At 45.6% G+C, this 26,799-nt stretch overlaps 1 protein-coding gene across 1 annotated transcript in view; it reads right to left on the bottom strand.

Annotated features, from left to right (window-relative positions):
* PFKFB3 (6-phosphofructo-2-kinase/fructose-2,6-biphosphatase 3) overlaps window positions 1–12,812 on the bottom strand; it is a 73,654-nt gene extending 60,842 nt beyond the window's left edge. The window contains exon 1 of the mRNA XM_053665801.1: window positions 12,689–12,812. Coding sequence (XP_053521776.1) covers window positions 12,689–12,704 — 16 coding nt within the window. The 5' untranslated portion in view covers window positions 12,705–12,812. The remainder of the gene's footprint in view (window positions 1–12,688) is intronic.
* Between the last annotated feature and the right edge of the window lie 13,987 nt (window positions 12,813–26,799).

Here is a 26,799-nt window from a genome sequence, read left to right as displayed (position 1 = left end):
TGGCAGTAAGAGGGACACATCGTCTATGCAAATTTTTCCTGCCGAAAATGTTTGACCTGAATCTAATAGGGTCACAATCAGGCAATTCAAAATTCAGGGGATTTCTCTGGGGGGAGGGGAGTGGCCCGGCTCTGCGAAAATATCAACATATTAGAATAAGATTAAGTCTAGCCCTGGCCAAGTAGCTCAGTTTGTTAAGAGCAACCTCCAGATCAGCCAACGTTGCAGGTTTGATCTCTGGTCAGGTCACATACAAGAATCAAACAATAAATGCATCAGTAGAATAACAACTAACTCTCCCCCCCAACCTTCCCTCCCTTCCTCCCTCTTTCTCTCTAATGTCAATTTTTAAAAAAGCCCTGGCCAGGTAGCTCAGTTGGTTAGAGCAGCCTCCTGTTACACCAAGGTTGCAGGTTCCATCCCCAGTCAAGGCACATACATGGAGCAACCAATGAATGCATAAATGAGTCGAACAACAGATCAATGTTTTCTTCTCTCTCAAATCAATACATAAAAAATTTTAGAGAGACTAAATATCTTCAAAAACCAAAAAAGACAGACTAAATAAGGCTAGGAGTGACACTTGATTGGATCCTAGACACAAAAAGAAAAAAAGATCTTTAAAAAGATGTTGTTGAGATAATAGAAGAAATTTCATATGGACTGGTATCTAGATAACAGTCTTATATCCATGTTAAATCCCAACTAGGGTGAGAACTGTATAGTGATCATGTAAGAGAATGTTCTTGTTCTTGGGAGAAACGTGCCGAAATATTTAGGGATAAAGTGTCATGGTGTCTGCAACTAATTCAATATCAATAAACCTGTTGAAAACCTGGTAAAATGCATCAATAAACGAATAGATAAATGCAACAACTGGTGAATTGAGGCTAACAGACTGTCCCCCTGTGCCATTCTTGCAACTTTTCTGAAGGCTTGACATTGGTGATTGAGGGGGCTGGAGTGGGGTATAAAGAGACTAAATGGTAATAGAAAAAATACAATAAAAAGAAAAGAAAGTGTCAGGAAATTTTTCAAGAGAGAAACAGAAATGGAAAATCCCCAGGCAGCAGTCCCTCGTTGCCTTTCACATAAAATGACTTTCCTAACATACAGTTAATGCCCAGTGAGTAAAAAGACTATAATTTTTTTACAATTTCATTGAATTTATTGTGATAACATTGGTTAATAAAATTATATAGGTTTCAAGTGTACAATTCTAGAACATATCATCTGTATATTGCATTGTGTGTTCAGCTCCCCCAAAAACACTAATTCTGTGTCATCAAACATACCTAAATCAAAGGTAGTATGTTTGTGTAGATACACAAATAATATACAGATGAAATTAAAGGGACAAGTCTGAATATTTATAAAAGAAATACCGCTTCATTATCTATATATTCCTTAAAAGCATATTGTTTAGTTTTAGCTGTACTCATTTTATAAAAAGTATTTTACCATGTCTGATGTTTTTACAATGTTTTAAAATAGTCATTAGAAAAATCAAATGTCACTATCAGAGTGTAACTCCTTCAGACTGCTGTATAACATTCCATTGTTGACTACAGCAAGAATTCGTCCATTCTTCTCCTTTCTGTGTGCATTTGGTTGCTTGCCAATGTTACTATTAGTGTGCTGCTGTGAACATCCCCTGGGCATGAGCTTCTCCCAGTGAAAAACCTCGGAATAACATAGGGTGTGTGAATTTCAACTTTACCAGATAATTCCAAACTGTTTCCAAGGCACTTACTGTAAACCAATGTACACGCCCACCACAATGTACCAGAGACCATTCTCTGCAACACTTAAAGCTGTCAAACTTCTTCACTTCTGCCCACCAAACAAGGGTAAAATTGTGTCTCCCATTGCAGTCCCCATCTGCATGTTCCTGGTCACACACTGAACAGGTTAAATTTCTTTATTATGTTACACACCACCTGCTTTTTGAAAGGCTTTACCATTCATTCAGTTATTTCTAACAGAGCCAGCAGAAGGAACACAGCCAAAGAGGCCCTGGCTGGTGTGGTGCAGTGGATTGAACACCAGCCTGGGAGACAAAAGGTCACCGGTTTCATTCCCTGTCAAGGCACATGCCTGGGTCGTGGGCTGGGTCCCCAGGTGGGGCCGTGCAAAACACAAGCAATTGATGTTTCTCTCCCTCCCTTTCTTTCTCCCTTCCCCTTGCTCTGAAAAAAATATATACATTTTTAAGAAGTATTTTAGAAAAATGGACTGTCTTCTTGCTCAGTGCAGTTGGTTCTTCTATGGAATGGATTATGGTTTTACTGTCATGCTGCACATTACTTATTGGTATGCATTTCAAAATAAATTTTTTAAAGTTCTGTAAGTTTAAGAAATCAATTCCCTATAAAGCAGTAGTGACAACATAACCTTTTGCTTCATTCAAATAGCTTCTGAATGAGCAAAAGCTTTTATACAACCTGAATTTGCACAAAACGTGATTTCAACTTTAAGTAGATTTCATTTTTTTGTTCTCTATGTCTATCTGGGAAATGATGTAACAACAGCAAACATGACTCATGGTGAAATGTATGATAACTGACTCGTTTTTATTATAAAGGGATGACATTCAAGTTTTAGATTTTTCACACAGAAATCGGGCAATTTGCAGATTCAGATTCCTTTGTTGTTATTACGAGGCAGCACATTGATGATGAAATAATCCTTGTTTTGATTTTCTAATACATCTGTTGACAGAACTGCTTTGAAACATATCATCATAGTTTCAAGTCTGTAGCCCAGGGCCATACAATTAAATTAGATTCTTTCTGTTATTCAAACATTAATGAGGTTTTAAAATCCATTTCTCTAAAATGAGGTCATCTAGCCTATGGCTCGGGGCTTGGTTGGAGGTAAATGGGGTGGCGGGCCATCCTGGTTACCTGAGCCGGAGCAGGCTGCTAGGTCTCCCGACTTTCCCAGTGAAAACGGGGGAACCCAGGCAAACCAGGTGGAGCTGGTTGCCCTGTTTGGAGGCTGACTTGGTCAGCTCGCGGCTGGGCCGAGTTTGTTCAGGAGCCCTTTCTGGAGCAGGTTTTTCCTCTTCCCCCACAATTGAGCCTTTCACAGTTTAAGGAAAATGAGGAACAGAAAGAAATGTAACCGCTAATTGGGCACTACTAACATGGAAACATTGGTAACCTGGAAAATCAACCAAATGCTTCCCTACCAACTTGGAAAATACCTGTAACTCACTACCCATATGTAAACTACATCAAAACTTCCCACATCCCTTAGGGTGACAATAATAATCATCAATCCTGATTGTGAAGGCCAGTTTCTACCTAGAAGAAGGGTATGTCAGGAAAATGGCCCAGAGCATAATGATCTTTCTAGAAGGCTGCTTGCTGAGTCCCAATCCTTTCGACCCATGGACAGAAACTGAACCTCAGGAAAGCATCCTTTGCTTCTACTCTCGTAGTTACTCAACACAGCAGCAGAGCTGCACTGAACTCACAGTGACCTCCAGCTCCGCTGGTGGTGTCGCTGGGAAAAACCAGTCAGTGCTCCCAGCAGCATCTCTACACATCACCCAGAATGCAGTCCCTCACTCTTTCTCTCACCCCACATCCAATCTATTGACAAATCATGCTCTCTCTATCTCCTAAATACACTCAGAATCCAATCACTTACAACCGCCTGTTCTCCAGCACCCTGGCCTAAGCCACAATCACTGCTCCTCAACAGACCTGGTCCCCCTGCTTCACCCTCATCACCCTACAAGCTACTCTCAGGAGGCAGCCACATACTGTGTGTGTGTATAGATATAGATATAGATATATATAAAATTACACACCCATACAAAATAGTATATATTTACATTTATAAATATAAATATATACAATTAATTCCACGCCTCCACTAAAACCTACTGAGGGCTTCCCTTCCCACTCACAGTAAGAAGCCGAAGCCTTTGAGTGGCCTTGGTCTCCCAGACCTGTCCTTGCCTTTCTGAACCTCATCTCACTCTCTGGCTGCTCCAGCCTCACGGGCTTCCAGCATTCAACACAAGGAGGCCCCTTCTCTGCACCTACACTGCTCCCTGCTGGAGAGCTTGCCTAACAGGTCACATGGAGAAAAAACAAATAAAGATGTCACAGAGGCCACTCCTCACTCCCTTCCGAGGGTCACCTCTCAGTGACCACCCTATTTCAGAGGCTGGGTAACTCAGTTTGTTAGAGCGCTGTCCTGATACGCCAAGGTTGCGAGCACATACAAGAACCAACCAATGAATGCATAAATGAGTAGAACACCAAATCGATGTTTCTCTCTTGCTTTCCCTTCTCTCTCTCTACAAATCATTTTTTAAAGTGCCCCTGCCTTCATGCCCATCCCTTCTCCTCCTCGCTTTTCTCCACAGCACTCACACCCACCGGGCACAGCTCTGATTTCTCATCTGTTTACTGCCCGGCTGCCCCCATTAGAATGTAAGCTCCTCCAAGGCAGGCATTTCGGTCTGTTGCGCTTGAGGCTGCGCCCTCAGCACTTCACCCACACCTGGTCTCCTAGGCGCTGAACAGCTGTTTGCCACTGACTCGAGGGCTTATGGAAGTGACAAGCATAACATCACGGGCCAGGGCAGGTACCAGCAGGCAGATGCAGCCGGCTGGCTTCCATTGTGTTTCTTGCCTTTTCTACCAAATTTCCTCAGCTACCAAGTCTCGAACATGCCTTCTTTCAGTGTTCCCAAAATAGTTATTTTGCTAATGCTCCCAGAAAAATGTGGCACTTGCAGATGGCCAGTTGTTGTGGGGCCTCCATCTTTCATCCTAATCCACTGCTCCCTTCCACGGCCGCCTGGCTCAGGAAGCCCCCACAGAGAGGCTGTCCACGTCCAGTGCCTGACCGCAGAAGCCTGAAGCAGGACTACCCACATCCTGCTGGAGATCTAACTCATACCTGAAACCCTAACTGCAAGGAAGTCTGGGAAATGCAGCTGACGGCTTCCCAGCATCTGCAGTACAAGCTGTTGCCCTAGAAGAGCATTTTCAAGATTGTTGCTTAGTCCCCACTAATGGCCTAGAAGTCAATTTATTGGAACCAGACCAGAATTTTTTAAGTGAAAGTGAGTTTATGAGTGAATGGTCTACTCCAAAGACAGAGCAGCTCAGAAATTTTTCTAATGAAATGGAATAGATTAAAAATGTCAGACTGTACCTCTATATTCTAAGGATAAGTACTGTTTCTTGAATATTTCTGTCCAGTTGTCAACCCAGAACTATTAAGTCAGACTTGCTGGCACATCAGACTTTTAAAAAAAACTCCCTGGTTAACTAGAAAGTGTGGTCAGGAATAAAAGCCACAGGTGTCTGGTTTTGTTCTTTTGTTCTTGGAGAATGGGTGGTTCTGTACCCTTTGTTCCAGGCCAGCATCTGGCCACCCCAAGAATCAAGTGGCTGTGGTGCTGATGGCCAAGCTTTCCCTGGAGTCCATTTGCACCAAAATGCATCTTTCTCATGGCCAGGATCTTCTTTCTCTCTTCCTGCTTCAAAGCCCACACTCCCTTGGGAGCACCTCTCGAAACCCCTGCTCACCATGGACTGACACGAAACTTTGCTCTGCCTGTGCCTGGACTGGCCTACGTCCCCAGCGTCCTGACTTCAGCCGCCGTGGAAAGGGTTTCCTGAATCTGATCGCTGGAGTTCACTACATCAAGCAGATAGGCAAAGTACTAAAGCAATTCAGGCCTAAGAAAGAACATAGTTGTTTCCTCAAAGAGCCAGCACACCTCTGCACTCTGCACATGGGGGGAGCAAAGCAAGGGCCAGGTCCACACCTCCGTGAGACCTGCTTGTTTCCCATCTGGAAGAGGACACAGCGAGGACAAAGTCTCTCTTTCTGACAAACTGATGGTTAAAACCAGGCAGGGGAAGTACGCTTGCTGAACTGTTCTATCAGATGCCTCCCGGAGCAACCTCTGAAGGCACTGCCTGTGAATGAAGCAGGACAGCCACAAAACCGTTTGTTCCTCAGACTTCCCCACCCTGGCTTCCAACCAGGACATCACACATCCCCATGGCCAGGTGACCCTTGCTCTAGTCCCTGGACACACGAGAAGCAGCCAGGAGTCACAGGTGCTGTTTGGAGCCAGTAAGAAGGGGGGCCACTTTTCCTCTCTTACTGTTGTCCCCTCCAATGCCCTAATCACTGTGAGCAAACGGTAAAACTTTCCCTCTGCAGGGCATGAAATGATGAGCAATTTTTGTATTTTTTTAGTTTTCTGCATTTTCTACGTTGCTTACCATTGAACATACATGAAAAACACTAGGGCTTCCAATTTGTGAAATAAATGAATTAGGTCTCAGCCCCTGACCCTCTGTGAATGTGTACGACAGTCACTCTTTCTTGCGGTTCTGCATGGGAGGACCTGCTACTAATGACTACTTTAGACTCTGGGAAGAGTAGCAGAGTTCTTAGCCCTGCTGCTACCTGAAGGAAATGCAGACCTGATTACGGCAGCCTCACATCAGAGACAGAGACTTCTAGGCTGGCTTAAATAGGACAGAAAGGTATCATGTGCATCCACAGAAGGTCAACTTCAACTCCAACATCAACTTCCTTTTGGCACAAACTTCAGTCCTGAAATCAGAGCTGCAGGAGCAGAAACCAGAGCAGGTAGGACAATGACTTCATTTCCTACTTGCCTGAAACTTAGCCTCTCCCCTGGAGATGCTGGGAGAGAGCAGGCCAGCACTCAGGACAAGGCGCAGAGGGAATTCCTTCTTCCTCCTGCAGCCAACTTAGCCCAGAAGCTTGGGGCACTCTGTGTTGCAACAAGCATTTGGGAAGCATAGATCTCGGAGTCACAGCTGGATGGAATCTCGGTTCACCCCCTTCTTTTACAGACGGCTGAGGCCAAGTGTTCTGAAATGGCTTATATGAGATCACCCTGCCAATTACCGACATGGGTGGACCTGTCACTAGCTAGACTCTGTGCCCCCAGGCTAGTGTCTTCTACACCTTTCATTCCTAATGAGAGGCGTGTGCTGCCACACCTCACAGGCTTCACCCAGCGTCTGCGTCACCACTTTTACTGCCTGCGGGTATCTGCCAGGGCTGCTCTCAGAACTGTCCTGGTGAAGGAATAATAATAATACTTAGAGACCAACTGATCTGCAAACATGGCCACATTCCTGCAGACAGAGTGAGTGGTCTCACATGTAGTCACCTGGGGGCCACCACATTGGGGGACCGGCTGAAGTTATAAAAGACCTGGACTCTTCCGTTAGGTCAGACCACAACTCCTGCAGAACAGCAGGCAGGGTGAGGGCTGGGGGCACTCCTCCCTTCCCCTCTCCTCTCTGCCTTCCTCTGCCCCACTGCCTTTGCACCCTCCAACCACCCTTTTGTGGCCCTCCTTGTCCCCCTTGTTCATTTTACCCAGCTTTCACCATAAATACAATTGGGAAGGACAGGAAGAGTGGCCTTCCTTACACCCCCAAGGTGCTGTTTCCCATACCTCCTGGGGATCGGCTCCAATAAGGAGGGAAGAGAAAGGCCAGGTGCTGGGTCAAAGATGAAGGCCCAGACCCCACCCTCGGGAAGATCTCAGTGGCCTGTGAAGTTACAGGAGAGACTCACAATTCACATAAGAATGTGATGGATGCTTGAACACTTCAAAGATCTACTGGTACTTTTAGCTCTTGCCTGCATGAGACACCCCCATATGTGAACTAACCAATGTGCAGACTATACCTTATGCTCACAGCACCTGTTGATATTGTTAATGTTATTCAGAACTTGATAGTTTCCCTAAAGTAGCAAAATGGTGACCAAAGTAAAAATCAGAAATGTGTCCACCTTGCTTTGATTTAAGGCTTGCTATTGCCTTTATTTTAAATTTGCACGTGGGAAGAGGAACATAATCTTTCCGTGATTATGGTTTCTGATGATCTTAATTTGGCTCTGCAAATACCCATTCCAGAGGAAACTGGAGTTTTTGAGAAATCAACCAAGCACAAATATTTATGAATATACAAGCACTTGCTACCCACCTGGCCCTATAGAAGTATGATATACAGACCCTCCCCCAAATATCTGAAACACGAACATCCAGGAAACATTTTGAGGACAAGTTTAAATCTCTGGTTATATGGGACAGGACATACCTGCAGAAGTCCCATCTGCATAGAGTTGGTGGAAAAGGGGGCAGAGATTTGAACTCAAGCAGGGAGGGCCATAAGGAACAAGAGACAGACGCACGTGCATATGTGCGTGGGCATGTGCACACGCATGTGTAAATGCAGCACAAAGGATGGTCGGCGTTTGGGAGGGTGCAGCTGGGTCCAAGAAAAGGATTGATTGTTAGACGGAAGCAACAGATTATAAAATCATAGGTGGCCAGAGGCTGGGCACTATTGGATCCTAAGGATCACACCCACCACAGCAGAGAACGCACTTTAAGGAGCAACAGGAAAAGTTAGAAGGGTGCAGATCGATGATAAAAGGCCTGCAGAGACACTGTCAGCTGAGAGTTCACAAGATAAACCACAGAGGGGACACCTGGAGATGGAAGGACCCGATTGGACACTGAGCCCAAGCTGATGTCCCTTGGGGAGGCATCCTTGGGGAGCATGCTGCAGTTCTGTCAGGGGCAGAGCTCTGGAAAGGCCTGGGAGACCTGTTATCCAGAAGGCTGGTGGGTTCCAGAAGAGGAGAGAGCACCCCAGAACATAGCCTGCCCAGAGCAGAGGGTGGTGCCCTGCACAGCATAAGCACTCAGGAGAGGAACGAAAGAACCAAGGACCAACCCACGTCCTCCCAGACAGTGTCTTTGCACTCTGTACAAAGAAAGGGAGGTCCTGGTTTAGGGTCCAAAAGTGCTGATCTATCTGTGATTGAGTTCCTCTTGCAAGAAGCTGATCTACAGGAATTCTAAAGGTTTGGTTTCCTCCACGATGGCATAAGTTGTTTTTTCCTACATTTTCTGGGCATCCCTGGAACCTTGTGACCAGCAGGGGGCTTATCACCTCACGGTTCAGCTGTGGTCTGACACCTGGTAGTCCTATCACCTCCACGACACCCAACCGGAGCTATGCACTCAGCAGCTCACCGCAGTGTCCTGAGTCACCTCAAGAGGGGCAGAGGCCAGCTGTTTTCATGAACAAGCCCATCTTGATCTGTCCGCATACATCTCTTAAACATTCGGATGAGTCCAGCATCTAAGTCTCTCTCTCTACTTGATGCTAATGTAAAAGAAGTTGCTGGTTCATAATGAGACATCATATTGTATGGTTTCTGCCCAATATACAGCATATCATATCACACCATACCATACCATACATCATATCCTAGCACTTGGTCCGTGCTGGAATGGCAGAATACAGACATCAAAGTCCCAGCTCCATTTAGCATCGAGTTTGATGAGGGAACTTAGACGAGTTATGCAACTTTTCTAAACCTTCCTCCCTTCACCTTTACAATGGAAGTAATGACACCAGGCACCCCAGAGAGTCGTTGTGAGAATAAATGAAGACACATATGGCACTTAGCACAGCACCAAGGACTTGGAAGGTGCTCAGTGTTAGTTTGGTATCTATAGTTATTCATTATTAGGACCTCAACCTGCTAGTCCCTGTCCCTTCTGAAGGTAGGGATGTGCAAGATTACTTGGGGCACAGCTGTCTGAAGACATGCTTATAGGTTTCCCAACCTGAAAGAGACATTAAGAATTTAGTCAAGAACCCAATCTCCAAGCACGGCCACACCTGAATCACCTGGAAAAAATCACCACTTATCCTATTATTAAAGAACCGCCTCCCTTCATAGCTAGGTTCTAGCTTTAATCACCCGTTCACGACCTTCCTCCCAGAGTCTCATTTTTTCCACCCCTCCTGTTCTCACAAGTTTCCTTCATGTTTCACTCAGGGATGCTTCCTTCTCCTTACTCAAACCAATCTGAAAACTGACATCTTCCAGCACCTTGGCCGAGGACCCGGCTCTGTTCCCCAACTTACAGCCACCCACACCCTGTAACCAGACAAGAAGAGAAATGACCGTGAGCCCAGTGCTTATATTTCATTCCCACCTGCCAGCTGCCGCTGTGGCCAATCTCAGCCATTCCATTCACACCACACAGTTTCTGCCTGGCATTATCATGGCACTGTGGACCACGCTGAAGAGGCAGGAAGGTCTAACTGTGGGGAGGGAATTGCCAAGTCTGTCTTATTAACCCAGGGCCTCACGCATGCCTCATGCTTCGCAAGCCACTCAATGTAGAGAATGAACAAAGGAATGAGCTGCTCCCAAAGTCTTACTTGTCAAGACACAGGAATGCAGCATGGGAAGGGAACTGGCAGTTAATTAACCTTCTAGAAGGTTAGCTAGAAGGAAGTTCTTCATCTGGCTTCTCTTCGTCTTGGGTAGGAACAGCAAAGCCTTTTCATTTCCTATTTTTAAATTATTTTTTAAAATAGTGAATACATTTGTATATTTCAAAAAAATTTAAAAAGCCATCATTTTCAACCCTTGTTCATCATTTAACCACCTGGAGCTCGGTTTCTTCATGGGCAAAACAGGCACTGGAGTGGGGCCTCCTGAGTGGGGAATGGTGCGAGGTGGACAGAAAAGCGAGCCCCTGAGCGAAGTGAGATCTGCCTGGAGGCGGAGGGTGAGCCTGAACTCTCCACCTGGACAGGTGCAGGAATGCAGTGCTGCGCTCAGCCTTGAAGGCAGACCTCCCGCCTCCAGGTAGCTCTAGGTGATGTCTCATCCCGACATTGCACAGACCCTGTTTCCCTGTCATTTCCACTTGTGCTTGCTTCTAAATAGGAGATCACAACTCAGTGAAGTGGGAATTTCTGTCTGAGACTCGAAGTCTTCCAGAGTCCCCGCCCCAGCATAGACCAAAGCTTCAGGGGACCCAACCACTGTTTCTCTCACACCCTGGGAGATTCACAAATCAGCATCCACAAAATGAAGAGACAGTTTATTCCTCTTCACGAAGCAAAGTTCTCTTCAGATTAAAAAAAAAAATCCAAAAAGTTTAACATGGTTGCCAATGTATAAATGTCTTGTCCTGAGCAATGTGATAATACACTAAAATATGCTGTCATAAAGTGAAATCTTCATATTTAAAAATCAGTTAGCTGCTCAGCTGGTTGATCCTTGCTGCATAAGGGTCTCCCGGAGGGCTGTGACAAGTGAGCAGCCATTTCTGCCTTGTAGGTGTTTGCCAGCAAAGACCTCAAGGACACAGTGGTCAGGGGAAGTGACCAACTGGGCGGAGAAATGACCACCCATATTGCAATTAAATGAGGTCAGGGGAGGACTCAGAGAGAACCTCTGAGAGAGAGTAGCCATGTTATATATGGAATAATGGAGGCATTGAGGACAGTAACCAGGGGACTAAACGTCATTAGCTGACTGAGGACCTAAGAGAACTCATCATCTTTTTCTTAGCTGTTTCCTTTCTTCTTACCACCCCCAACAGGACAGGGAGTGCCAGCAATCCCCCTTCCTAATCTGGAGCCCATACGGGCACCTTAGCAACCTCTGTTTAAGGGACAAAGGCCAATATGGTGTCACGGCAACTGCAGCCTTAACTGGACAACCTGAATGATGAAAAAAGTCGAGAGAGGTGCCACCCAGGTGGGGGTGGGGAAGCCTTAGGTCTTGATTGACAATAAGTCGCCAGAGTACAAGCCTCTCTCAACACAAGTAGAAAAGGCAGAGGAGTCCGACAGTTCTGACTGGAAAGTAAATTTGAGTATCCCTCCCTATCCTAGGCTCCCATCGGAGAGGTCCCTGGGGTCCCAGGCCAGCTCTAAAGTGCCTTGGGAGCAGCAGGGACTCCGTCCCTCTGCCCATAAAATGGGGCCAAATACATCGGCGATCCCCTTCAGGCAGGGGCTGCAGGAGCATCTGAGACTTCCTGGCAGACCTTGCACACACACTTACCATCCCATGCAGAACAGAAAGGGAAATGCCTAAATTCGAGGAGGCATCATCGCCTAGGAAGGCAGGTGGGCCAGCTTGAGGTTCCACGCGGCTGGCCCAGCACGCGGAGGAAGATCTTGTCGGAGGGCGCCTTTCTAGTCCAGGCCGATCTAAGCTCGCAGAGAGACGGCTTTTACGCGCACCGTCTCACCAGTCCCCACACAGCCGTCCCTATTCAAGCGCCCATTTTGCCAGTGAAGGAACTGAGGCTCCGGGCGATTAAATGCCTTCCCACGCGTAGAAGGCGGGAAAGGAAGGAGGCGGAACTCACACTCTAAACTGCCATTTCACAAGCCTTGACCCCAGCCCACCCCCGACCCCCAGCCCCCCTCGTAAATTCAGACTGCAATCAGCGCGCGCAGCCCGGATCCAGTGCTGCAAAGATCCCAGCACTGTCAAACTCCCGGATTGTCCGCCCGGAGAACCCTATTCCACCTGCATCTCGGAGCTTGAAAGGGGAACGACGGTGGGGACGGTGGGCAGGGGGCGGGAGGTGGTCGCTCGGAGTGCGGACACTTTCGCCCAGGGCTCTGCGCCCAGGCTGCGGCGCGCGGCTGGCCAGTGGCCGGAGGGGCGGCGCTGGGCCGGAGCGGCGCTGCGGTGCTGGAGCCTGGAACTCGGTGCCGGGTCTCAGCACCGCACGCAGCCCAGGGCGCGGGCTCCGCACCTGGCCCGCGCGGGTCTCCGGGCTCCGCACCGAGCTAGTTGCGCTGGGGACCCCGCCTACCTTTGCTGAAGGGCATCGCGGAGGAGCGCTCCCCGTAGGGCTGGCCCAGGACCCTAAGGCCAGGTGCCGTCCAAGTGCCAGCCCCCGGACTTAGGGGTGTCGCTAGGCGCCGGGCGAAAGGCGAGGGAGGGGGAAAGGGACAAATTTGGGCAAAGCCGGAGCGCGTCACCCTTGGAGGAGGAACCCGGCGAGGCGGGAAGCGCTGCAGCAGGGCGGGACCGGCCCTCGCGGAAGCCGCTTAACCCCTGCGCTCCCCACCAGGCCGTGCCAGCAGCAACCCGCCCCAACGCCCCGGAGCTGCGAGCTGCTCCTCCTGATGCTACTAAACGGAAAGCAAGCTCATACTGTTCAGGAGGAAAATCAACGCACTGCTCAACCCCTTCGGGCTTTTCAGGGACATCGCCCCTGGAAACATTTGGGGAACTTTATTCCATTTTTATCTTTAGGTCCTCAGGAGCATAGGACAGGCACAGGGGACTGCCCAAATGGTGGATGGCTTAAATCGCAATTACATCAGGGCTGGAGGAAGTCATCCCCGAAAAGTATTCAAAATCCTTCCTACTCCCTCTTCTCCTGCCCGGCTTTCTTTTTCTCCCCGGCACTCATCACCTCTGACAAAATTTTTAGTTTGCTCTTTTGTTCACTGCTGTGTTTCTCAAGAACTTTGAGCATTACCTCACACACAGGTCAACAGATATGTTAATAATAATAATAATAATAATAATAATAATAATAATAAATAATATAGGACTTAAGGAACTTTAACCTAGAAAAATAGGGGATGGTGATCATCCTTCACATTCCTGCTTATGTTGCCTCTGTAAAGGCTAGTAGTACCTGAGAAAATGCTTTATTATTTGGTGGGCTCCAATGTCTCAAATCCAGGTCACCTTTCCAGTCAGGTAAGTGTTAATTCCTGTGAAAAGTGCTGCTTTATAATGCAATTTAAAGAAATGATGTTACAAGCAGTTTTCTGCTCTCTATTTAAAGCACCCATGGCCTTCTTTCAGTGTGGTGAAAAACACATCCAGGTGAGTTGAAAAGTAAGAGCTAGTGGGCTTTTTCAAAAAAAATCATTTTTTAATTAGAATCAGTTTCTTAGCCTGCTAACTTTTATGGGTGATAGTTCAAACTCCTTCCTCACTTTTAAAGGGAGAAAATGCCTGGGGAGAAGGAAGTAATTGTTACTACTTCTTGTTAGACAGTATATTATCCTTGGCTTGGGGAATCAGCCCTAGCAGAGCCTTCTGGAAAGATGCTGTCGCCTGGGCTTGGCTGGAGATCAAGGTGGTGAGCGATCGGGCTGCAGCTCCTGTGCCAGGGCCCTGGCGAGTGTGGGTGTCAGTCTGCGTGACAGAGGCAGGAAGTAAAGGATGTCGGAGGAGTCCCAGATGTCACTGCAGTGAGAGATGGTCCCCTCCCTCTGCCCTGTTCCGTGCCATAATCACAGCGCCAGGTGGGCATGCACTTGGCTCCTTGGATTTAGTTGCCATAGAAGGCAGATTTTATCTAAGGCCAGAGAAAGTGCTCAAGGCTGCACGTCTCAGACTCGCACAGCTGCAAGTCTTAGTGAAGCCGGAGGACGTGCCCCTTGAGATGGGCCTTTCTTCTAGTTGACACCTTTACTGCTCTGTGGGCTCACCTAGCTGATGTGATGTAGTATGTGATCTTTGTCGCTAACCCTTAACATCCGAAGTGAAGAGAGCTTAAAATCTCTGAAATGAGAGGAACAGGTATAAAGGACACAGGGACAATAACTAAGGGGGGTAGAAATGGGAGAGCGGTGGGGTGCATGGGGGAGGGGTGGGCTGGAATGGAAGAAATAACAAAACTGTACTTGAAAAATAACTAAATAAAAATTTAAAAAATTCTGAAATGAAGAGAGCTTCTTGTGTGCCAGTGTGATGACTGGTGGCTGGGGGAGGGCATGGGGCCCTAGATAACTTCAGGATGGGGGTGGTGGCCAGGAAGACCAAATGTGATTAAAGGGTTCAAACCTTCAGCCCCATGAGGAGGGGAAAGGGACCGGAGATAGTCAATGATTTAATCAATTGTGCTTATGTAATGAACCCCCTGAATGACAGTGTGGAAAGCACAGGGGTGGTGCTTTCAGAGAGGATACGGAAGCCCCATGCACCTCTACCCTCTTATCTTGCCCTAAGTACCTCTTCCATTTGGCTATTTCTGAGTCGTATCCTCTATCATAAACTGATCATTGCAAGTAAAGCCCTTTTCCAAGCTCTTCGAAACCATTTTCTAGCGAATTGCTGAACCTGAAAGGGAGGGAGTTGTGAGAACACCTGATTTTGTAGCCATGTTGGATGGGACAGTAGTACTCTGGGCACCCGGGACTGGCAACTGGCACCCGAAGTGGGGGCAGTCCTTTGGGACTGAGTCCTTGACCTGTAGGATCCAAGGTTAACTCAGTTAGTGTCAGTATTGGGTTGAATTGTTGGACACCCAAGTGGTGTCAGAGAGCTAGAGAACTAACTGGTTGTTGCTGTGGAAAAAACCCACACATTAGCTATTAGAAGTCTTGTAAGTAAAAATATTTCAGATTCATGTAACCTGACTGCTCCATTTTGCATCCAATCCTGGGTAGGGAAAGGAACAAGGGCCTCATACCAGTCCTGATTCCATTCCATGTTTAGTGAGAAACCTCTCAGATTGTTGTTGCTTAATAACCTGGGGAACATCTGTTCTCTCACCACCTATCAAATTAGTTGATGAGGATTGATGTCAGTGTTTAATAACTCCAAGTATTTCTGCTTGTCCCTTGCAGAAGGGAGGAAACAGTTGCAGCAAGTTCACAGGAGAGACGAGAGTGGCAGGGAGGATTGGATTTGCTGCAGTGGCAGCCAGTACCTGTTGGGGGAAGGGGCAGGAGTGGTGGGACATGGCCCCCTGGTTTCTGACCTGGAGAGAAGATATGAAACAATTTCAAATTGAGAATTCCTCTCCCAGGCTCTGCCAACAATATAGTATGCCATAGAACCAAATAATTTCATCATCATTCACCAAACTGTCAATTGTGTCTGCTAACATTTGTGTCCCCACTCTAATGAACTTTTTAAAAACTTTAAAGTGAACTTTTTATTTTATTTTTAATTGAATTCATTGGGGTGACACTGGTCACAAAACCACGCAGGTTTTAAGTGTACAACTCAACAAAACATCATCTGCACACTGCGTCATGCGCCCATCCCCCCCAGCAAAGTCTCTCTCTCCCCACTTTACCCCCTTTGCCCACCTCCACATTCCCCCACTCCCTTTTCCTCTGGCTATCACACCGTTGTCTGTTTCCATATGTTTTTAATATATGTATATATTTTGCTTTATATACATATTTAAATATGTATATAAAATATATATTTTGCTTAACCCTTCACCTTCTTTTCATCCAGCTCCCAACGCCCTCCCCTCCAACAGCTGTCAGTCTGTTCCATGTATCCATGCCTCTGTCTCTGTCTTCTTCTTCAGTTTATTTTGTTCATCTAATGTACTGTTGATTTAATGCTCCTCCTGTCCTAAGGAGCTCTTAGCACATCAAAGTGTTGTTTTTTAAACCTAGCCTAGTTACCAGAATCACGTTGAGGGCTGCCCGGCCAGGCCAAAGTCTCCCTCCCACTGTCTCGGGGCCCCAGTTCATCATCATTTGAGAATGGTCACCATCCGTGGCATAATCTGGTCATCTGAGGTCCTGAGAATGGAGGTGTTCAAACTTGTGGGCAGGAGAGCAAGATGGAAGGCTGATCAAACAGATGGCTGGGACTCAGCCCTGTTTTTCTGATTCAGTGAGTCAGGCATGGGGCCCAAAAATTTGCATTTCTCACAAGGATGTTGCTAGTTTTCTTAGTTTCAGAGGGCATTGAGAACCAACAGCAAAAGGGGAACTCAGCTGTGAGGTGAGGGCAATGGAGGAAGTAGATCAGAATCTGGAACTCCTTTGATCCAGGGCAGGAACCACCCTTCCTGTCACTGGTGCCTGGCCGAGTGTCTGCCCACCCTGGATCTTGGGGCAGGAAATGCCCAGGGCCTCAGTCTCCGGTTTTCTTACTGCAGGAAGAAAAGGGCCTTCTTCCCAGACTTCTTTTCCAGTTCATAGGCTGAAGGCTTTCATGCTCTCTCCAAAGGAAGGATGATGCTCAAGTAGTGAGAGCCGTTTACCCTCAGAAACTGGTCCTTAGCACAGCCTTTCCTGAGCCAGATATTTGGGTATTTTTTGCATTTTCCAGCCTTCCCAAAAAAGGGGTCTGAGAATATTTTGCTGGCAGTCAGGGAACAGAGGTAGGAAAATGTGTGTGTGAAGAAGGAAGGAGGAGGGTTCCCTGGGGGCAAGGCCCATTAGGGCACACCAAGGACTTGACATGTTCAACGCCTACCTCCACTAGACTTTTTCGGGTAGAGAGTCCAGGAGCTGTCTCCACTGTGCTGGCCTCCGCTGCCTCCCTACTCTCTGCCCCTCAGCGTGGCATGGTCCAGTGGTTTAAAGGTCCTGCTGCCTTAAGCTGCTCAGCTCCTGAGGGTTTGCCCAAAGGCAAATCCACAGCCAGCCTTAGGGGAGGGCACACGCAAGGAGCAGGGAGGGGAGGGCAGAACTGGATAAGAACCCCCACCTTGTCATTTACTGTGCTGTGTGACATACCCTCTGGAGCCTCAATATTTTGTCTGTAAAACGGGGATAATGCCTTCTTCCTGGATTGCTATAGGGATCTGATGAACTCCTGTTTAGCTGGAGCACGGGTGCTCAGTAAAAGATAGCTGCCATTGTTAGTAGTATTAGTATTATTAGAGCGGGAAGCAGGGGGAGGCTACCTTCAGGGACCCCAGGTAATGAACAGGAAGGGTCCCAGAAGAGGAGAGAAGTGATGGGAGCACCTGGGAGGGTGCTGGGTGGGAGCGTGTGGGGGGCACCAAGTGAACGTTGGGGCTAAGGTTCAGTGGGGTCAAGTGAAGAAAGAGAAATCCAGCTTCTTGTCTCTGTCTTTTACCAAAATGTGAGTCCGTGCGCATGCACACTCAGCGTGTGACTAAAGGATTAATGGCCCACAGTGTCCGAAGGAAAAAACAACTACAAACATTTAGAGTAGTTATACGGACACGGTAACTCATAGATCTTTCTAAATGTCTAATATTACTCTGAATATCATTCTTTGACTAGAGGACACAGGAGACCTTGCAGGCTTGGTGATGACCCCAGAACATCCTGTGGTGCCAGAAAATAGTCATTTTGCTGAGGTGCCGACAAATGAAGGGAGCATGTCCAGAAGACACGGGTCAAACAGAGAGGGCTCCCCTGGAACCATCATGGAAGTGATGGGTTGTGACCCATGGAGTGAAGCGAGGACTCATGAGCTCACACTGACATCAATACGTAAATGAATAGTTAGTGAAGGAAGGACAGCTCTTCTTCACAAATTCTGGAATGTATAGAATTATTAGAATTCTAGCTAAGAGATGTAGAAGAAAAGTCACCCTTTGGCAAATGCCCCAGTAATACTTGTTTTACAGGAGAATCATCAGTGTATGCTAAAATTAGTAAGTAAAATATGATAAGAAGCAGGCTGATATTAATAGCCTCAAAGTATCTCCCACAAGGTACTGATTAATTACAAAGGGGAAATGGTAACTTTACAGTGAAGAATCCTGGCATCCGCCTTCACCAAGTGATCAGTTAATGTCACCAGTAGTGGACCAAGTCAGCATCATGTGTCTCTGGATATAAAACACTGAGATGGACAAGTCATATCTGTAATGTTCTTGTCAAAAAATGTACAATCTGAATATAGTCCTGTGAAAACATGAGACACCTAAAATAAGGGACACTCTACAAGATAACCTAGACCGTACTTCTTCAAAAATGTTAAAAACATGAAAGACAAAGGTGGAGATAGTGTTCCAAGTTAAAGGAGACTAAAGAGACATAATGCCAATGGCCCCTGTGATTCCGGGTTGCATCCTGAACCACCAAAGGGAGATTAGCAAGGCAGCTGGTGAAATTTGAATGGTATTGTATCATATCAATTTCCCAATGTTTATAATTGTGCTGTGATTACATAACCTGACTCAGCTAAGGGGAGATTCCTACAGAGGGCCTTCTTTCCCTCCTAACAGCCCTCCTGTTTAATTCTCCATGCAACCTTGACTGTATTGGGAGGTAATTATCCTCTTTCTTTCTTCCTGTGGAAGTTTCAGAAATTAGGATTCTACTGTATTTTGTCATGTATAATGCACATTCTTTTGCCCAAATTCTGGAGAAAAAATAAGTATGGGCAATACTAAAATGTGGGCATGTGTTATATGGTAGTATCTAGGAGACAATTCTTCTTCTTTTTTTAAAGATTTCATTTATTTAGTCCTGGCTGGTGTAGCTCAGCGAATTGAAGGCCTGTGAACCAAAGGGTCGCCTGTTTGATTCCCAGTCAGGGCACATGCCTGAGTTGTGGGCCAGGTCCCCCGTTGGGGGTACGATAGAGACAACCACACATGGATGTTTCTCTCCTTCTCTTTCTCCCTTCCTTCCCTTCTCTCTAAAACTAAATAAATACAATATTTAACAGAAGGATTGTATTTATTTAGTTTTAGAGGGGGGCGGGAAGAAACATCTGTAGGTTGCCTCTCCCATACCCTCAACCGGGGACCTGGCCCACAACTCAGGTATGTGCCCTGACTGGGAATTAAACCAGCAACCTTTCAGTTTGCAGGTGCTCTATCCACTGAGCCATACCAGCCAGGGCTCTAGGTGGCGATTCTTCTCAAGTCCTTGATTAATGTTTTTGATGGCAGAAGAGTACCATGTTCAACTGTCCTTACAGCTTTGCATGCACCAAGCAACTAGAGCCCGGGCACTTGGGAGTGTGTGCCCTGAGCCAGACCAGCTCCCCGCCAGTCGGCAACAATTATTCCTTTCTTCAGGAGGAAAGAGGAGCTGAAGTGAACTTACAAAGTCAGCAGTAGGACTTTGCAAGCTACTCACAGGGTCTATGAAGGTCCCAGAGCCTAAGGATGAAGCTGGATTATGGACAGAGCCATTGGAAACTTCAGAGCCTTAAATGACTCCAAATGTAAACAGCCTGCCCTTAACGAAGCCCATTCCCATCAATATATAACCAGGCCATTTTTTCCAATCCTCACCCAAGAACATTTTTTCATTGAGTTTAGGTAAGGAAAGAGAAAAACATTATGTGAGAAAGGAGCATTGATTGGTTGTTCCTCTTATTCGCCTGAACAGGGGATCATATACGCCTGGACCAGCGATCAATACTACAACTAAGTATGTGCCCCAACTGGGAATCAAACTTATAACCTCTCAGGTACGGGATGATACTCCGACCAACTGAGCCCCTTTGGCCAGGTCCTGGCCATTTTTAAAAATGAGTTTTCAGTTTACAAAGAGTTTTCATATTTTTTTCATAGCACCCTGACCAATTTTTTACACAAGCAGAGGTAAGCGTTCACCCCACTTCACTGATGACAACGCTAGCCTCAGCGGGGGGGAAGTGGTCTGCCCTGGTGGCTCCACCAGACAAAGGCAGAGCAGAGACCTAAATCCAGGCCTCTTGACCAATGCCACTGTTCTCACTGAGCAGCACGGCCCTTCTCCAGGGACCTGTGTTCTCTCCTTCTGTCACTGTCCCGTGGGCAGACGTCACAGACCTCAGAAGGTTAGTTCGTCTGGGACTGAGGGCCATTCAATCCCAGTGCGTGTAGTCTTACTGACCTACTTACGGTTAAGGAGCCAGGCAGCCTCTTTCCCAGAAATCAGACTCAACCACTCAGGCCAAGTGGTAGATTTCCACCCCCATTATGGTCCTAGAATTGATGCTGAAGAGGAAAACAAAGAGTCATAGAAATTTAAAATTAGTAGTAGAATCACTTCTGGAGATAAAGTATATTCTTCATGGCATGTTTTCACTTCTGTAAGAGGGGCACTTTGGAGGCCAGTGAAACAGTAGACGAGCGAGGCCGGTGGGGGCAAGGTGGGGACATGTGACCAAGTCCAGCGCTGGCTCTTGTTCTGCACGCTGGTGCTTCCACTCTGTCCACTGATTCCTTCCTTTGCCTCTGTTTCCCCATCTGTAAAATGCAAAGAATATTAGTCATTGGCAGAACTAGGGAGCAAATGACTGCTTAAAAAAAAGAAATACTGAATTTCTAACATTAGACTTATACAAGGGGGAACTCCCCAAAACTGGGCTTATCTTCAGGAGGGTGAGTTTTGTGTAGTATAGGCTTCCCCTACTAGGTGAGTGTTCTAGGAACCCATCTGTATCACTGTACCAGCTGGCATTGTTGTGAGAGGCTGTGTTAGGCTTCAGTAAGTTTTTTCTTGAAGACTCTTTCAATGCATTTGCCTGCTTCATGATGGGTGATTTACAAGCACATCTGCCCACACCGTGCTGAGTGTTCAGCAGTTTTTGACCAAAAAACATCATGACCCCCATGCCCCACCCTGTCTGTTTATTCAATCTCACTCCGAGATACTTTATTTTGTTTTCCCTGATGAAAAAAAGTCCTTAAAAAACCATTTTGTTGATGTGCAATGTGTTTTTTGTTTCACACAAAAAACAGCAGAAGCTCTAAAGGGCATCAAAATCGACGCGTTCAAAACCTGTTTTGAGCAGTGGAAAAAACATCACAGGAGGTGATTGCATCAGATGGAGAGGACTTTGGAGGCGACTGAAGTTTGAACATGTGAGGATAATACACACGTTTCGATAAATAAAGTCCACATTCATTTTTGGTTTTGCCCCGGCTTATGTTTTTACTGTAATTGAGGGTGGCCTTTATATGGACAAAAGACTTCTGGGAATTATTTTTATTTTCAGTTAATATTCACTTTATTCAATTTCAAAACTTTAGGTTTTCAAAATTTTAGCTTTTAGATTTAACTTAAAACTGCTTTAGTCTACTTATAACTTTATTTTAGAAAATAGTAAAATTGAACAATGTTAAGGGAAACTGGTCCCATTCAGAAATTTATTTATTTATACTGTCTTAACAATTTTGAAACACATTTATGAAGTTAATATTTTATGTTTTCAAATACTTCAGTTTGCTCACAATCCTTCCCATGTTAACCAACTATACAGGGTGAATCTTAAGTGTACCTGTACTGCTTACAATCTTAATAGAATTGTGTTACACCTTTCAGCTTAAATCACAAGTCTACATCAATTACATTTTTTAAAACTGGAATCATGAGGTCAATCCATTGGATACTGAAATGTGTCACATTCTCTTAAAATTGCAAGTTCTTAAAATACCAAATAGGTTACCTAAACTTAACCTCAAAATTTCAAAAGTCTGAGTTAAATTTGCTTCACATTCCTCTGTTTATATAAACTTTTCCAGGCTTAAAAAATTTCATAAAGAAACAATTATATCATTACCAGCGAGCTGGGAGTCCTGTCCCATGGCACTGAGGTTACTTACAGACCAGAAAGACCCAGATTCGGATGGAAAAAAACACACAACATAATAATGGTTTCCAGGCCTCCTAAACTGTAGGTTGTATTATTTCTGTAATAACATGTTTAAAATCAAAAAGAAAGCTGAAATATAGATGTGCCAAAGGGGAGTTTCAAGATGGGATTTGATACAAGCTTTTAAGCTATCACAAAGCCTGTGTTGCTTATTTCAAGTTAGCTTCAAGAATTAGCCAGGGAATTAATCTGTAAGTGGAGTCATGTTCTGGAGGCATCAATGGTTGTATCCTTGGCTTCGGCCTGGCCACTGTGCCGTTTCCTCAGGCCCAGGGCTGCACGGATGGAAGAACAGCTAATGACTGGAAAGAGGGACAGGCCTGTGGCCAATTAAAAAACAAGAGTCAAAATCAGGCCCATGGAGTAAGGGTGCTTCACTAGCGCCGCAGAGGTAGTCAGAACTCTGGGTTCTCAAGGGCAGATATCAAGCTGAAAAGAACTTAGACAAAAGGGCAATTTTCTGGAAGAAGGCTGAGATTACGCAGGATAAAAGGCAGAACACCCGAACGACAGAAGACAACAGCCTGCTGTAGGAACAACAGGCGCACTATCTGGGAGGTCCTGAGGAACAGGGCAGCTCCCACTGGAGCGGTGATTTCCGAGCTGGGGGAGAGTGGTTCCCAAAGGAAGGGGGATGGGCTGGGCACAAGGGTCAGACTTGGTTCAGAAGGGCAGCCTGTTCCCTGGGCTTCATTAAGGCAGAACCAGTGCATTTTACCAGAAGCAGCGGGAATCGGGAGACCTGTGTCTAGTGCCAACTCCTGTCACCAACAAACTTGCTGGCCTTGGGCAAGCCCCTTCCCTTCTCTGGGCCTCAGTAACCTGGACTCCAAAGTGACTGAGAGTTCCTGAGGTGGACATCCCAGCCTGACATTACAGTTCTCTGAACAAAGGACAGAAAGGCAGATTGGGAAGCAAAGGAGAGGGAATAAGGCTCATGGGCAGACTGCCAAGGGGCATTTCTTATGCAGCAAACACTCTAAGGAAAATAGAGCTTTAAACAGAAAAACACTGCCTCCAGGGAAATTGCTTAGCCAGACAGGAAATAAAGAAGAGGGGGAGAGGCTGGCAGCCCAGGTTGCACTCGAGTGCCTGGTCACTCCACGTCACAGGGACAGAGCCAGGCCATTCTTGCAGGCAGACCCGTTGAAGTGCCTCAGGCCAGGCCCCCACCCCTTATTTTATTTCTCCCTGAATCCAACCTCTGGCACCTTGATAGTGTTCAAAAGCAGAGTGACTTATACATTACCCAGTTTATGGATGTTTCCCCTTAAAACACGAGCTCTGAACCTGTCTGTTCATAGCAGGTCAATGAACATTTATTGGGTGGATGAAGGATGAATGTTTGGAAGATCGTGCTCCTCAAGGCTTAGAGCTGTGATATTCATCTCTGTATCTTCAGCTCCGAGAGCCTGGTTCACTGTAGATGCCTTAATACTTGTTAAATGAATGAGTCAGTTGATCACAAAGCCACCTTTGCTCCTAAATATGGATTCATCTTTCTGTGTGGCTTGGACTCCAAATACATTTGGTCCCTCCTTGTGCTACCGGTTTTGCAAGTGCACAGAAAATATTCAGTAAACATTTGTTAAATTGCAATGAAATAAGCGATACCTCCTACGAGCTGCATTAAATTTAAAACTTGATCCTGGGAGCCAGTTCTTTTCAGTTACCAAATCCTGTGTCAGTTAGGCATGCTTCTGTCTGTAAGTAACAGAAACCTGAATCTACTTCAACAAGAAAGGGCTTCTGTCTGGAATGAGAGCTCCAGAGGTAAGCAGTCCAGGGCTGGTGCAATGAATCTGTAGCGCTCTGTTCCACCGACTACAGCGAGTGGCCTTCTTGCCCACAGTCTGACCACTGCTGCCTCTTCAGGCCTCCTGTCCACATCGTTCAAGGTTGAACTGGGACAGAGGAGTAGCAGTAGGTCATCTTTCCCTCTTACCAGGAAAGTAAACTCTTTCCCTGAAAGACCTCAGATATTTCTACTTCCATCTCATTAGACAGAATTATAACTTTGGTGCTAGGAAACAAAAAAAGAAATGCATTTCCCAGAATAGGGGCAGGTGGGGAAAGAAGGGGTGAGCGAAGTCATGTGCCCCGCTGCTCCTGTACAGACAGGAGGGGTCTAAAGATCTTTCCATCCTATTATTTCTGGTACGTTTAAGGTTCTTCATGTCCCCATCCTTACAAGTAAATGTTTTAGACAAGCACCAGTCTTGGAGTAAGGATTTGAAAACATTTTCCTAAAATGAACTGTTTCAGATTCCCAAGGTGAATGTGAAGTTCACAACTAACATGCTGTCTTATAGGTAAGTCAGATGTCACGGCTTTGCTGCCTGACTGAGGATGCTTAGTGGTCCATCTCTGGCTGGCTGGACTGAGAACTGAAAACTGATGAGGGCTTAGAGCCAAAAGCTTGGTCTGTCTCTGGTTGGATAGGATGAGTCTGCTTGCCTTTTTTTTCTTTTTAAATTTAATTTATTTATCTTTAAAAGGGAAGGAGAGAAATATCAATGTGTGGTTGCTTCTGGTGCATCCCCTGCTGGGAACTGGCCCCTGCTGGGAACTGGCCTGCAACCCAGGCATGTGCCCTGATGGGGAACTGAACTGGGATCTTTTGGTTCACAGGCCCATGTTCAATCCACTGAGCTATACCAGCCAGGGTTCTGCTTGCCTTTCAAAGAGAACTGTGTGAGCTGGTCAAACACTTGAAGTTTTGGTATAGATGAGAGTAGCTTCAGTTACATGTTTATGCTTTGGAATTTTTTGTTTAATATGTATCTAAGAGCCAGGAAAGGAGAAAAAAAGAAACTTTTCTCTAAGCTCTGAATACGTTTATCAGGCCAATTATACCTTTCACTGTCTACTAGCATTATCATTTTAGATGATTTAGAACCATATCTGGGCTCATATTTCCAACATGATATATATTTTTACTCAGTCATAATGCCTAGCAGAATGGTAAGCATTTAACAAATACTTCTTTAGTGGTTAACTGGTGTGAAGATATAGATAGATAGATAGATAGATAGATAGATAGATAGATAGATAGATAGATAGATAATGTCCCTGAATAATTTTAGGCCTGACTCAGTCAACAAACTACATGATTTGGCTTAAATTATTACTCTATAGATAATCAGAGAGATGGTATTTTTAACACTGGACAAAGCAGTTTATATGACTACTTCCTCATCCAAATATTTCCAAATTGACTTGTTTGAAAAAGTTTAACATCTTAATCCCTGGAAAGATGAAATATGTCAACACAAGTAAGTTCACTATGGTCCATCAACTAGCACAGTGGATATGATGGTGCCACCAAGTTGGAAGTGTTATTTCAGTCTTTCTTTTTTCTTTTTTGCATGGGTTCAATTTATTTATTTTTAAATTATATTTTATTAATTATGCTATTAGAGTTCTCCTGACTTTTCTCCTTTACCTCCTCCAGCCAGCAGCCCCCTCTCCCTCAAGCGTCCCCCCACCATTGTTCCTGTCCATGGGTCATACATGTAAGTTTTTTGACTACTCCATTTCCTATACTGTACTTTATGTCCCCATGGTTATTCTGTAACTACCTATTTGTGGTTCTTAATCCCCTCACCTCTTCACCCATTTCCCCCCACCCCTTCCCATATGGCAACCATCAAAACATTCTCCGGTCCCTAGCTGGTATAGCTCAGTGAATTGAGTGTGGGCTGCAAACCAAAGGGTGGCCAGTTTGATTCCCAGTCAGGGCACATGCCTGGGGTGCAGACCAGGTCCCCAGTGGGAGGCACATGAGAGGCAACCACACATTGATGTTTCTCTCTGTCTCTTTCTCCCTCCCTTCCCCTCTCTCTAAATAAATAAATAAAATCTAAAAAACAACAATAACAACACTCTCTGTATCCATGATTCTGTCTCTGTTCCTATTTGCTTTGTTTTTTTTACATTCAATTGTTGATAGATTTGTATTTTTTGCCGTTTTAATGTCCATACTTTTGATCTTTTTAAAAATAAGTACCTTTAATATTTCATATAATAATCGTTTGGTGACGATGAACTCCTTTAGTTTTTTCCTGTCCGGGAAGCTCTTTATCTGCCCTTCCATTCTAAATGACAGCTTTGCTCAGAAGAGCAATCTTGACTGTAGGTCCCACTTTTCATGACCTTGAGTATTTCTTCCTAATCCTTTCTGCCTGCAAAGTTCCTTTTGAGACATCAGCTGATAGTTTTATGGGAACTCCACTGTAGGTAACTAATTTCTTTTCTCTTGCTGCTTTTAAGATTCTCTCTTTATCTTTAAGCTTTGGTAGTTTAATGATGGCGTGTCTTAGAGAGGGTGTCTTTGCATCTGTCTTGTTTGGGACTCTGTGCTTCCTGGACTTGCATATCTATTTCCTTCACCAAATTAGGCAAGTTTTCTGCCATTATTTTTTCAAGCAGGTTTCCAATTTCTTGCCCTTTCTCTTCTCCTTCTGGTCCCCTATGAGGTGAATGTTGGCCCTCCTAAAATTGTCCCTGAAGCTGTTTATACTATCATCATTTATCTGAATTTTTTTCTTCTTGTTGTTCTGCATGATTGTTTTTTGCTTCCTTATGTACCAAATCATTGATTTGATTCCTGCATCATTCATTCTA

This window comes from Artibeus jamaicensis, unplaced genomic scaffold, assembly GCF_021234435.1.
Source record: "Artibeus jamaicensis isolate MK-2021 breed Jamaican fruit bat unplaced genomic scaffold, CSHL_Jam_final contig_426, whole genome shotgun sequence".
Classification (NCBI taxonomy): domain Eukaryota; kingdom Metazoa; phylum Chordata; class Mammalia; order Chiroptera; family Phyllostomidae; genus Artibeus; species Artibeus jamaicensis.
The sequence above is the reverse complement of the archived record's forward strand: the minus strand, read 5'-3'. Positions and strand labels throughout refer to the sequence as shown.